Here is a 14,398-nt window from a genome sequence, read left to right as displayed (position 1 = left end):
AAGTGGCCTTCGGGCACTTCGTGCCTTGGCCACTAATAAGTGTATTCTTTGGAAAGCGTACTGTAAGTTCTGAGGCGATGGCAAATTAGTTTATTGTTCAACCGTCATTAAAAGCAGGAACAAAGTATTGATTTCAGCTAACCGTGTGTGGGATTGGCGTTAAAGGAGTAGTTCACCCCCGAAATGACCTTTTCTCTATTGATTACTCATGCCATGGAGACTTGAGTTCAATAATCTTTTTTTGTCGCATTCCTTAGACAAAACGTTTATTATAGTAAATTTACCCTCATTGATTCCGGATGGAGACCCAAATGCTTTCGGGTCCCCATCCGGAATCAATGGGGGTACATTTATTGTAATGAAATTATTGTCTTAGGAATGCAACACAAAAGTAAAAATATGATTGAACTCACGTCTCCATGGCGTGAGTAATCAATAGGGTTGGACACGGTAACCGCCGTACCGCCGTACCGCGGTAAACCGAGGTCTACCGCGGTGTCAGTGTGCTTACCGCGGTAAAAAAAGACTATTTTTTATTGGAAAACCAGCGAGTTTTAAAACGGGGGAGAAGCGAGGCCCGCTCGGCTCCATGCCGCTCTGCTCTGGGCCGTGTACCACAGTTTGGAAGCCACATACGTCACTCTCACTCTCAGAGACACAGACAGTCAGACCTACACAGGGCAGCCTGCGTAGAGGAGTACAAAGCAGCGTAAACTTTCTCTGTAATCCACACGACACAAGGATGTTAATACATACATTGTGTTGTGGCATATCTTTTTTTATTCATACGGATTACTGGCGGAGCGCGGGCCGCGTGGACTAAAACCGAAAATGAAACTATTTTACTTTTTCCACCGCGTCGTAACCGCGTCGCACGTTGTGCCCGTCGATACCGCCCCAGGCCTAGTAATCAAAAGAAAAAAAAGTCATTTTGGAGGTGAACTACTCCTTTAAGTTACAGAGGCAAATAATAACCTTGGAATTCAGTTGAGGATTGATCTGTTGTGCGTCGTTGACATTTGATTTGGAAGGATGCATTTGCTATTTGCAGAAAGCCTGTTTTTTCCCAGCCATTGGGCTGGGACCAGTTTGTCTGGCTGTTCAGCTCTGTGGTAAGCTTGGGTTGGCGTCCACGCTAGTCTTGCCTGTGATGAGTGCGGGATGATATCCAACATCTTTCTAAGTGTAGTTTTATGTTATTTTTACCACAGTAAAACGTATATATACAAAAACAAAGCGATCAACAAAACAAACCCCAAGCCTAGACACCAAGACACAGAGTTGAATCGCATAGCAATTCTGTTTTCATATTCCTTCCTTCCGTGATACTGTGTCCTTAAAGGAGTGGCGACACCGGCCGAAAATTAACATTATGATACAGTAGGTCACGTGGTGTTTCTTCAAACAGTCTGAAAAGGAGGCGGGCCGTATCAGTTAGTAGTGAATGTATACTTCGTCCGTCGTGCGGTGCCGCGCACAACATGATGGCTTGTTGTTAGCGTGTAGCCCGGCTAACGCTGCACCGCACGGCTATTTGCGAGCATAGATGTTTGCGAGAGCTATTGTGACACACACACACACACACACACACACGCGCTAAAGCACACATACACAGGCTACACACACACAGAGTGTATGAGCCACGGAGCACGGACCTCAGTCAGAGACAGCAGGACATGGCTTGCTCCTGCTCCGGTCGGCCTACTCGGTCTACTCTGGTGCTCCAGTCAGGTTAGGGCAAGAGACAGCAGGGTATGGCCGACAAAACCGTCTCATAGACGGGGAGAAGTGTGTTGACCCTTGTACACCTTTTTTGACACCTTTTTTTTTGAAGAAGACATGTACTTTTTTATCGGTCTAACCATTGATTTTATAGCGAATGCTATATAATTTTTACCCCTAGAACTGATAGTTTTAAAGTTGGTTTAGAAAGTCGGAAACGCACCTCGGTCAGCTTTTTTTGGGGCAGTTTCAAAAGATAATGATATGGATACTCGACTCCGCGAGTCTCCGCCCCTCCCCCCATATTAGCCCAATCAAATTAATGTATTGCCGTTACTGTACAGAAAGTACTACTTTCAGTACAGTAACTACAATAAATTAATTTGATTGGGTAATTTAACATGGGGGTACATGACATCATTAAAAAAATTGGCTAATTTGATAGCCATAATTAGCTGTTTTGGCCGTGTCACGCCCCCTTTAAACACCAAGGTGTGAAACTGAAAAGTGATCAGGCTGAATGTGAATGCTTCTGACTGGGTCCATTTAAGACTTATGCCTCATTTACCCTGAGACCCTAAAGGTGGTTTAATGTTCATCAGTGTTACAATTACAACATTTAAAGTTATACTATGTAACTTGTTTTATAAAACATATCTTAAAATTGTTCTAACTATTGAATCTCTAAAGTTTTAGAACCCCCACTCCGTTAATTTCAGCCCCAAAAGCCTTTTCTTTATATGTTTTCTACATAGCTGTGACAGGGGCTGTATTTCCCGGCAAAATTATGTCATCTCCCACATGATACACTACCGGCCAATCACAGCGCAGATCATACACCACCGGCCAATCACAGCGAGTCTTGCTGTCTCTAAAGGAAGTAGCTTCCCTCAGCAACTGTGTTTACATTGGTGAAGGAATCTTTCCTGCTACTCCCTCAATCCTGGTCTAAAAATTACAGGAGACGGCTCTACGGATGCGTATCGGCGAGGCAGAGGTGCTCGCGGCGGCCGCGGTGGTCCGCGCCGCGGTGAATCCGGCCTAAAAAAGCAATACCGCTACTGACCACTAGTTGAGCAGCTTCCACAGTACAGCTTTAAGTTAGGGATGCTCCGATCGATCGGTGACCGATATAAATTTGCCCAATTTATTCAATTAATGACACAATCAGTGATCGGCCGTCACCCCGTCACCGTCATCGATCCGGAAAGCCGATCTTTTATAATATAGCTTTTTTGATGCACTTTTACTTTTCTGGACATTTACTTGTAACAGAGTATATCTACAGAGTCCTTTTTCCACCACTGGGCAGGCCTAATATATTATTAATCCATTTTGATTATGTGCAATAATGCAACTGCAGTGCAGACATCCTTTTGTTAGGTATATTAGTTTTGAATTCCTGTTTCTATAATTTGCAATAATTCAACTGTGTGGCATGCTAAAGTTTTGTATTTGACATTAGTTAATAATTCTGCACAATAAAAATATGTTTAACTAACATAATAACTGATCTCGATACGTAATTAATCAAGCGATTTTGATTATTATATAATTACAATAATCTATTGCATAAAACGATTATGTAACAATTGTGACGGGCCAAATCTGAGTCAAGTTAAATCCTTGGTATGAGTACCTTCCTTATTATCATTATTATTGTTGATCCGTAAAGCACTCATGAATCTAAATGTGTTTTGTTAAAGAGTGTTGTTTTGTGTTTCAGTACCAAGTGGGGCAGTTGTTCTCGGTGGCCGAGGCTAGTAAAAACGAGACGGGAGGCGGCGAAGGCATCGAAGTCCTCAAAAATGAACCTTATGAAAAAGACGGCGAGAAAGGACAGTACACACACAAAATCTACCACTTAAAGAGGTGAGTGTCAGACACACACACACACACACACACACACACACACACACACACACACACACACACACACACACACACACACACACACAGTCCTCCTTTTTATGTATATGTTTTCATCAGTGTTTTTGCAGCCTAGCAGCTCGGTGAGAAGGGCGTGGTTAACGGGTTCGACCACTCGAGAGCCACTTAAACAAACGTATCCAGTGATATCAGTTGTTTTGACTTGAAGCCTCCACTTTAGTCAGGGAATTTTAATAAAACCTGGGAATAAATTCCTTACCAGACAATTTCTTCACCAATGTGTTCGTAAAGGTGTCTAGTAACATATCTAACAAAGATTGAAATTCAACATCCCTAGCAAAATGTTTGACAGCTAGGGTAATTCTGGGTCTCATTCACTTACTATACACTGTACTATAAGGGAAAGAATCACTCCCAAAAATATGCTTAAGGTAGCATGTTAGGGGTCTAACTAGGTGTTTTTAATTATTCTGAATCCATTGCAAGCATTTGTTTTGCACGAAAAACATTTATTGGGCCAAAAACAGACGCCCAAGAAATGTTTTTTGTGCAAAACAAATGCTTGTAATGGATTCAGAATAATTTAAAACACCTAGTTAGACCCCTAACATGCTACCTTAAGCATATTTTTGGGAGTGATTCTTTCCCTTATAGTACTGTGTATAGTAAGTGAATGAGACCCAGAATTACCCTAGCTGTCATGTTACTAGACACCTTTACAAACACATTGGTGAAGAAATTGTTTGTTAAGGAATTTATTCCCAGATTTGACAGTTATTTTGCTAATTTTCCGTGACTATTTGATGGCATCAGTGCAAGCTTAGCTCCCTATAGATAGTGTACTGTCTTCATGCTACCAGCTGATGGCAGTGTTGTCCTTCCTGTGATATGAAGAGTCCTCCTGGTTTGTACAGAGGAGGCCTTTTACATGCATGCATTGCTTCATTAGATGTTGCTTTAGGACTAGTCAGTAAGTGGTGTGTGTGTGGTAATTAGGGCTGTCACTTTGACAAAATCGAAACATGGTGTAAAAAAATGGTAGCACTCCCGGACGTGTTAGTAGGTTATTTGTCTCCCAAGCAATATAATAAAATATATTCTAAAACGGCTAGTTCCATTTCTTGATTCTGATTGGCTGGTTGCTGCGGTATATGAGACTATAACCCACACCTTGAATCAGTTCATATCAAACCCAGGTGTGTTATCTCTTACCACAGTGTTCCACAGTGCACCAATTATCTGCACCCGTGTTGTTTCTGCAGCCTGGCCGGGAACTACTTTCTCGTAGCTGGGGACTACTTTCTTGCAGAGCAGACCTTATTGTGTAATATTTAGTGAAATAGAACAGTTTTAATTGGTACGTGTCTATGATTTTTCATGTTGCAATATTGTAACCGTTTTAGAAAAGCAATAAGCCACACGAGGCTCGTGGTTACCTGTATTTTACACCGGCTGAGAGGGTTGGAGACACTCGGCTGTGCCTCGTGTCTCCCTACGCCTCTCAGCCGGTGTAAAATACCAGGTAACCACTCGCCTCTTGTGGCTTATTGCTTCAATAACCTACCCTGTAGCTCCGCATCTCAGCTACCGCACCATTCATAGGTCTGAAAAGACATGACAAATACCCATTCAGTGCGTTGATATTATTCGAACGGGGTGGCAGTCAAAATGGAGCAAACTCCATTGGAGTAAACCAGGGGTCTTCAACGTTTTCAGGCCGGGGACCCCTTAGTTGAGAGAGAGATGAGGCAGGGACCCCCACAACCCATATAGTTTCATCGTTTGACGGCACAATCATCAGTGTATTTTGGATTCAGGTCAAATTGTGTTTTCAAATATTTAACCAGCTTGAACTTAGTCTACTCTTTTTCTCCTCTACACCAAACCTCTTTTGCCGAAAATAGCCGATCTACAAGCTCACAACGCCTCGCGCTGCGAGGCGTTGTGAGCTTGTAGATCTGCTATTTTTGGCTAAAGTTCTCAGAATATGACGCTAGGGTTCAAGTGGTTAATATAAAAAAGGAGAAGAAAGAAATTCTATCACACAAAGATTTGGGGGACCCCCTGTAGTAACTCTGAGGACCCCCTAGGGGTCCCGGACCCCCTGTTGAAGACCCCTGGAGTAAACGATTAATGCGATGCTGCTGAAGGCGAGGCTGTTTTCCCACTCCGTAAGAGCAATTACTAGGGGTGTAACGACGTAGTAACTGAATCGAAAAATCGATTTTAATTTGCAATGATCTACTATGTCGTTTGCAAAAGCAAATTATCCTACTTTTTTGGCTTTGTATCATATCGTTTTAAAATGCGGTAATCGGTATCTGAAAAATAGGGATCCAATTACCTTTCCATTCCATATACTTACTCTTGGTTAATGTGTGTAATCTCTGTGTTCATGTAAAGGTGGGTTTGTCCATATGTGTTGAAATATAATGTCGCGTTTACTTCCATAATAATAGATTTTTTACACGTTTTGCAGTTTACACAGATTTAATTTCTTTGCTGAATAGTTACTATATCGATTTTAAATCATTGAATCGAATCTTATCGTATCGCCATGAATGAACCAATATCGTCCATGTATCGTATCGTTAACCATGTATCGTGATGCGTATCGTATCGCTGTTAAAATGTATCGTTACACCCCTAGCAATTACCTTAAAGGTGATACACCATGAAATTTCACTTTTCCTATTTTAAAACCTTTTTTTGGGGTCCCACTAGCACCTTCTATCCTCACAAAGTCCCATTTCTGACCGTTGTGTTTTTCTCTGGTTTTGGGAAGGCGGAGGTTAAAAGCATCCCACAGGTTCTCAAAACAGACTGTCCAGATTTGCTGCCGTCACTGACGTCAGCGACGGCCGTTTTTGAAGAAAGCAAACTTTTTTTTTTTCAAAAAGATTGAAAAACGTTTTTGGGACATAAACAATATGACATAAATACTTTTTAAATGCATGGTGTATCACCTTTAACGCTGTGATTTGTTTGGAGGTGACGGGGTCCAGTTTTATTCAAACAAATTTCATTTTGAGTTTTGGGGGGAAAAAGCGACAGCCGTAGGCGTAGGGGTAACGTGTAGTGTGTACACCATCATGCATTTCCACACCCATTCCATCTCCTCCTCCACCCTGCAGTAAAGTCCCTGCGTTTGTCAAGATGATTGCCCCTGAAGGTTCCTTGGTCTTCCATGAAAAAGCCTGGAATGCTTATCCTTACTGCCGAACTAGTGAGTCTCCTCCTCCTCCTCCTCCTCCCAGCCTGACTGTAGACTAGGGATGGGACCATATGAAACATTTCATTTCACAATTATTGTGACAAAAGAAATCGCGATTTACTATATTTCCGCGATAATCTGAATCCATTATCCTGGGGCGGAACATCTGCCAAAAAATAGCCGATCTACAAGCTCACACCTTGTAGATCGGCTATTTTTTGACAAAGACATTTGACAGAGAAAGAAAAAAAGACTATCAAGTATGTATATTACAAGTACCTTTTACCAATTATAGAAGGTTTAAGTGGTACCGGATATGCAGCTCGGCAAATAAAAGGTGAATTGATCCCAGTGCATGACGGAGGACGATATCACGATAAATTAAATCTCCACGATACGATTATCGTGAGTGTTTTTAATCACGATAAACGATAATATCGCGTATCGTCCCATCCCTACTGTAGACCTGTTCTCCCTTCCTCCTCCTCCTCCTCCTCAACCCTCTCCCTGCTTTAACCTACCTTTTATAGTGTTTGTTTCTGTTCATGTGATATACAGTATATGTCTAACGACTGTTTTCTGTTCATGTGATATACAGTATATGTCTAACGACTGTTTTCTTCTCTCTCTCTCTCTCTCATGCTTTACCTTCATCCAGTTGTGACAGTAAGTAACCGCAATGTGGTGTTTTACTTTCCTCTATGACAGGGCGCTCAGGCCTAATGTACTGTATATTATACTTTAACCCATTTAGGCCTAGGATTATTGACTGCTTTAACTATTGAAAAATAGCAGATATACAAGCTCACAGCGTGGCACCGAGTGCCGCACTGCGAGCTTGTAGATCTGCTATTTTTGAAAAAAATCATGATTTTTCTTTGCAAGTCTTTGAATATATCTATTTAAAAGCAAACATTTGTAACTCAAATATTTGCTTCTGGGGGGGGGGGGTCCCTGGAACAACATATTTTGAGAAGGGGGTCCGTGGCCAAATACCTGTAATTTTGGGGGTCCTTGACGTGAAAAGGTTTGAGAACCACTGATTTAGAGGAAGGATTTAGAAGTCGGGGCAAAGATCGGGTCAAAGATATTCAAAGACTTGCACACACTTTCACGATTTTTCAAAAATAGCAGATCTACAAGCTCGCAGTGCGGCACTCGGTGCCGCGCTGTGAGCTTGTATATCTGCTATTTTTCAATAGTTAAAGCATAAAATAATGGTTAGTGGTTAAAATCTAACGCGACTCGGGCGCGTTCCAGGTATTTGAGAGTTAACCAATGGCTGTAGAGAGTTTTGTTTACCTCAGTGTTTGTCAAAGGTAGCAGTACCTATAAAGTGTGTCTGTGTACTCGCATCACTATTACTAGTGAGGGTCAAATGCCCCCACAATTTTAGCAGAATTTCAGGTCCATACTAGACTAATGTATGAATGTTTTATGGTTAAATAAAACATCAGACAATTAGGACAAGATTGAGGTTAGGCTTTTAGGCATTTAAAGGTTAGGTTTAGGGCAGTATCTAAGTGCTGAATCCTTACAAAGATTGCTACAAGCTTAACGTGCATCGCAAAGTGAAGTGTTGTGAGCCTATAGATCTGCTATTTACAGTGCACAACTTATTAGGGGTGGGCGATATGGAAAAATACAATATCACAATATTTTCCCAAGCTGTATCACGATACACGATTTTATCACGACTCTTTTTCACGTTGGTTTTTATGGTTATTTTTCAAGTTACTTGACAAAAACTAGACTATCTGGGTTCCTTTTCGGAGGTCTAAATTGAGTCAGTAAATTGAGTCAGTATACAAATGAAACCAAATGGACCCATAAGGGTCCATTTGGTTTCATTTGTATACTGTGGAGACCTTGACATTTTAAAGTTTGAGAACTGATGAATTTGACCAATATGCAGGTTTAAATTGAATTCGGCAATGAATCTCTGTATTAACGATTAAACAGGATTCTTTTACAAGGCTCCCTCAGTTTTATCACGATATAATACAGTTAAGCTGGTTGCACTGCTTAACGGTTGCAAGCTGCGTTTTTCGTTGCGAAATGCGTTTTTCAGGGCAAGGAGAGAGAGAGAGAGATAGAGAGAGCAAGGGACCGAGTGGTGCGCGAAACGGGCGGCAGTGTGCAAACGTGACTGACATAACGTGAGGTTGATTTTTTTATTCACGCGCTCCGAAAATCACTCCGATATTCGGCCCGAAAAACGCAGCAGTGTGCAACCACCTTAAGTCAGGGAAAATTAGCAGAATACCTGTCAAATCTGGGAATAAATTCCTTACCAAACAATTTCTTCACCAATGTGTTCGTAAAGGTGTCTAGTAACATATCTAACAAAGATTGAAATTCAACATCCCTAGCAAAATGTTTGACAGCTAGGGTAATTCTGGGTCTCATTCACTTACTATACACTGTACCATAAGGAAAAAAAATCACTCCCAAAAATATGCTTTAAGTGGAATGTGAGGGGTCTAACTAGGTGTTTTTAATTATTCTGAATCCATTGCAAGCAATGTTTTGCACAAAAAACATTCCTTGGGCCAAAAATGCACCCCATACACCCCCAAGTGATGACTCATCACTAAACCATCGTTTTTTTGCGTCTGATTTTGGCCCAATGAAAGTTTTTTGTGCAAAACAAATGCTTGCAATGGATTCAGAATAATTAAAAACACCTAGTTAGACCCCTAACATGCTACTTAAAGCATATTTTTGGGAGTGATTTTTTCCCTTATGGTACAGTGTATAGTAAGTGAATGAGACCCAGAATTACCCTAGCTGTCCAACATTTTGCTAGGGATGTTGAATTTCAATCTTTGTTAGATATGTTACTAAACACCTTTACGAACACATTGGTCAAGAAACTGTTTGGTAAGGAATTTATTCCCAGGGTTTTATTAAAATTCCCTGACTAGTACCTCTGAAAAGGCATATCGTGGAGACATTGTATCGTCTCAACGATAATTATCACCATATCGCCCACCCCTAGGCACAACTACTGTACTGTATGTATAACTCGAGCACAAAAAAACAAGCTCAAGTATATTCAACCTGTGTGTGTGTGTGTGTGTGTGTGTGTGTGTGTGTGTGTGTGTGTGTGTGTGTGTGTGTGTGTGTGTGTGTGTGTGTGTGTGTGTGTGTGTGTGTGTGTGTGTGTGTGTGTGTGTGTGTGTGTGTGTGTGTGTGTGTGTGTGTGTGTGTGTGTGTGCTTTCTTGACTGCATTTGTCTCTGTGGATTGGTGTAATGGATGTGTTTTCCATGTTGTGGTTAAGCTTTGATCTTCTGTCCCTTGTCTTCCAGAATGAGTATATGAAGGATGACTTCATGATTAAAATTGAGACATGGCATAAACCTGACCTGGGAACGCTAGAAAACGTGAGCTCCTCCACGATATAAATGTGCATTAAAAGTGTGTACTGTCTGTATGTACATACGTGGTTCTGTGTAGGGCTGTCAATAATTTTTTTTTCGTTCATTTTTTAAACATTTTCAAAATATCGTTGAAAAAGACGATCTACGAGAGCCACAATTTGTAAAAATGTTCTTTTATGTATTTGAGGTATAAAATTATTAAATGTGTCGTCATTTATTTGTATATTTAGTTTTTATGTTTATACATATCTGCCCTGTGCAACTTGATAGCCTCAAAGCCAAACAGAAATGTTAATTATTCATATGTTCCTGTCCAGTGTCAAAAACACAATAAAATTGTTAATTATCTGTGTGACGATCATGTCATGTAAACCTTGATAATGGTGTGTAGTGACACGTGGCTGTGTTTATTAGGTACATAAGCTGGACAGCAACACATGGAAGACTGTAGAGGTTGTACCCATTGACATTGCAGACAGAGAGGTGGTGGCCGCTGCTGTAAGTAATACATTATGATTTTTCCTTCTTATTCTTTGTTATACAGCAATGATAATCTATGTATGTGTTCAAAATGACTACCGTTACACATGAACTGATCTGAAATGCAAAGAATTCATATATTATGTATATAAAAGACGATAATGCAGAAAAATACAAAGGAGGTTCTCATCATGCCAATGTCACAGTGCAGGATTAAGCAGTGTATTGGCACCATCATGTGGACAGGCATGGTCATTACACAGTTTTGTAGGCCTATGTATATAATATGTTTAAAAGCGCATTTCAGTTGGCTGTTACTTTACATAATGTTTGTGTTAAAACAAGTATCCAGCAATTAAAAGGAGGTTTTACTGTTGAATCAACATGAGGCAAGTGAGCGGTTATGCTGTCCCTTGGTGAAACATTGCTATTAGGGGTGTAACGATACATTTTAATAGCGATTCGATACATATCACGATACGTGGTTGATCACGATATCACGATATTGGTTCATGCATGGCGATACGATTCCATTCAATTATTTAAAATCGATATAGTAACTATTTAGCAAAGAAATTAAATCTTTGTGAAAGGTGTGGATATTGCAGGTTTTTTAAGGGAAACATGTATTATTATGGATATAAATAAGTAAACACAGTGATTATCTGCCAAATACATGGACATTATATATTGACAAACCTGCACCTTGACATGAACCCAGAGATTACACACATTTATCGATAGACCAGTGTAGCTATGGAAAGGAAAAGTAATTAAACCCCTCCTTTTAATTTTTTCTTCTTAAAAATGCTAAATGCAATGCACAAGTAGGTAGTATCGATACAATCGATTCTTTGCTCTGCCGATTCGATACGATACAAAATCAAAAGATACGATTCGATTTTAGCTGTTTTCATTTCGATATATACTTAGATTTTTTAAGTTAAAAACGATATTTCGATGCAGTTACTATATCGTTACACCCCTAATTGCTATGGATTGTGTTTTAACTGCTCTCAGATCCATCTACTGTCCGGGAGTAAAGCAGTCTTTGTGGTTTAACAGGTTTTAGGGGAAATTAAATGAACGGAATCGGCAGATCCGAGGGCTCTGAGATTGTTATAATGATGATTATTTGCTTGCAAAAGTATTTTACACGTCTTAAAATGTCCTTCAAAATTCAGCCTTTCAGCCAGACTCATTAGTGTCGACTAATCACAGAATTCTGTATAAATGATAAACGTTTATTCGTCATTGACCTGGTTGACCGTTATTGATACCTGCTGCTAATAAAATATCTGTAGAATATTACTGAGATCGGAATGGTTAAACATGGCAATTTTGCAACAAATACAGTCATTTGTTTATAATTTAAATATATATGTGTATATACGTATTTCTGGAGAACGCGCGTGCCGGTGGGAAGAAGGGTTCTCGAGATACGCGGATTACATACATACATACACATTCACAGAGATTTTGTGTTGACTCATGTGGCGTACGTGATGTCAGAGCCTTTTATGAAGTGATGTCACAATGACTCAGCGCTTGCGCCGATTTCCTCCGGAACAGCCTGATGTCAACAATCAGCTCCGCATAAGGAGATTCCGAACGTTTCGCGCCGGTTTCGGAAAACCGCGAGTCGGGTCGGGTCGAGGCCCGGCACTGCACTCCGCGCGGCGGCGGGGAACGCGCGTGCCGAATCTGAAGCCGGTGGGACGAACGGTTCTCGAGATACGCGGATTACAAACAAACAAACAGACAGACAGACAGACAGACAGAGATTTGTCGCATTTATAGATAGATATGTGTATATACGTATATAATTATGTATTTGTTTGACAAGAAATAAAATGTCCCAAAAATCTTGTGTTCTAAAACTGATCCTAGGCGGTCATATAATCAGCTGCTTGACTTACAGGAACATTTAGCCATATTATTATTCAACCTTTTCTGTGTCACTTTAATGCCTGGGAACTACAGGCAGAGTTCCAACTACTATGACTAGCCGTCTACAGGCAGTGTTTTAATTTGTAGGTGACAGTAGACCATGGATTACATTGATTGATTGAAGACTTGATTAGAAGAAGTTTGCATAGGAAAAAGTACAGTTTCATGACGGTACAGTTCACTGGTACAAGGTCTACTAAAAGGAGATCATCGAAAAGACTAAGCTTATTTCCACTGGAAACCATTTAAGTAACTCATATAACATTGAATGACAGACGAATAGAACACAGTACTATGCAGTAGATATAGTCAGTAAAAAAGAAAGAATAAACAAAAAAACAAAGAAGGGTCAGGGAAGGGTAGGGCTGGGCTGGGTTTGTTTTTACCAGTTGCCGCCTGTAAGTGTTTTTTCAGGGCGATTTTAAAGGATGCTAGGGATCCACACTCCTTTAAGGCCTTCGGTAAGGCGTTCCACATTTTGGTGGTATAGCAGCAGAACGAGTTTGACCCTTTGCTGGATTTGACTCTGGGTTGAACGTGATCTGTGGCGCTGCCTCTGGTGTTGTAATTATAGACATCCTTAACGTTTTGAAAGTATTTTGACAGGTACTTGGGTATCTTAGTGGTGTAGTGTATCTTGTACAGCAGGCCCATTGCAAGTTGCTGTACTCTGTCATCTACTCTGAGCCACCCCACCCTTCCGCATTTGAGCACCAAATTGTGGTGCTTGAATGCAGACGACTTGAGCACGGAGCAGACAAACTAGGGTTTTAAATGCGTATCTATTGCAATCCCAGATTTTCCCACCAGGGGACCGCACCTTCACTGCTTCTACCGCGGTTCTGGAGGCTTGGTTTGGTCCAGGGAAAGTTCCTGTGTTTTTTTTATATACACTTCATACATTGAATCTTTGTAGATAAATATTCATTTAAGCTGTGAACAAGTAGCTTCTATACCCTTACATAGAATACATGTTGAATGCGAACGGCATCAGTTCCTGTACATATTGGAATGGCACTAGGTTATTGTTGGATAATTGGGCATATTGTACAAACATAGCAACTGGGCAATTATGTTCCATCATTCATTTTAAATGGGTAAAATAGTAAAAAAAATGAACGCATTAAAACTTTACTTTCACGCTTTCGCTCCCCCCTTCCCAGCTCCCCTCCACCCCTCCACCTCCCCAAGTCCTGGCGACGCACGCAGAACTGAGAACACACGGCCTTCCTTCTCAGTGGCGCAGCCTGGCGCAGCGTGTCACCAATAGAGTCCGTTTAGAATCGTTTTTGTAACCTCCCATGGAATTAGTTTCTGAATGAGAAACCACCAGACCAGGGGTCTTCAACGGTGGGTCCGGGACCCCAAGGGGGTCCTCAGAGTTACTTCAGGGCGTTCTCCAAATCTTTGTGTGATAGAAACCTTTTTTTCTCCTTTTTTATATTAACCACCTGAACCCTATAGAGTCCATATATCGGAGAACTTTAGCCAAAAATAGCAGATCTATAACTGTGAGGCGTTGTGAGCTTGTAGAGGCTATTTTTGGCAAAGAGCTTTAGTGTAGAGGGGGAAAAGGAGCAGACTAAGTACAGAGTGAGAGGTCAAGTTTATTAAGTATTGACGGTTCAAGAATCCAAAATAGACTGTCAAAAGATGAAACTACCGGTATATGGAATCTATTAACAGGTTGTGGGGGTCCTTGTTTCATCTCTCTTTCTCAACTGAGGGGCCCTTGGACTGAAAACATTGAAGACCCC

The 14,398-nt window shown here is 40.8% G+C and overlaps 1 protein-coding gene across 1 annotated transcript in view; it reads left to right on the top strand.

The window, feature by feature from the left end:
• LOC308296068 (phosphatidylinositol transfer protein beta isoform-like) overlaps positions 1 to 14,398 on the top strand; it is a 59,311-nt gene that overhangs the window by 18,593 nt on the left and 26,320 nt on the right. Inside the window, exons 3-6 of the mRNA XM_080739185.1 lie at positions 3,449 to 3,594; positions 6,747 to 6,876; positions 10,140 to 10,214; positions 10,626 to 10,709. Coding sequence (XP_080595311.1) covers positions 3,449 to 3,594; positions 6,747 to 6,876; positions 10,140 to 10,214; positions 10,626 to 10,709 — 435 coding nt within the window. The remainder of the gene's footprint in view (positions 1 to 3,448; positions 3,595 to 6,746; positions 6,877 to 10,139; positions 10,215 to 10,625; positions 10,710 to 14,398) is intronic.

Source organism: Nannobrachium achirus (genome assembly GCF_963921795.1).
Source record: "Nannobrachium achirus genome assembly, chromosome: 12".
NCBI classification, from domain to species: Eukaryota; Metazoa; Chordata; class Actinopteri; order Myctophiformes; family Myctophidae; genus Nannobrachium; species Nannobrachium achirus.
This window is presented reverse-complemented; position numbering and strand designations above follow the sequence as displayed.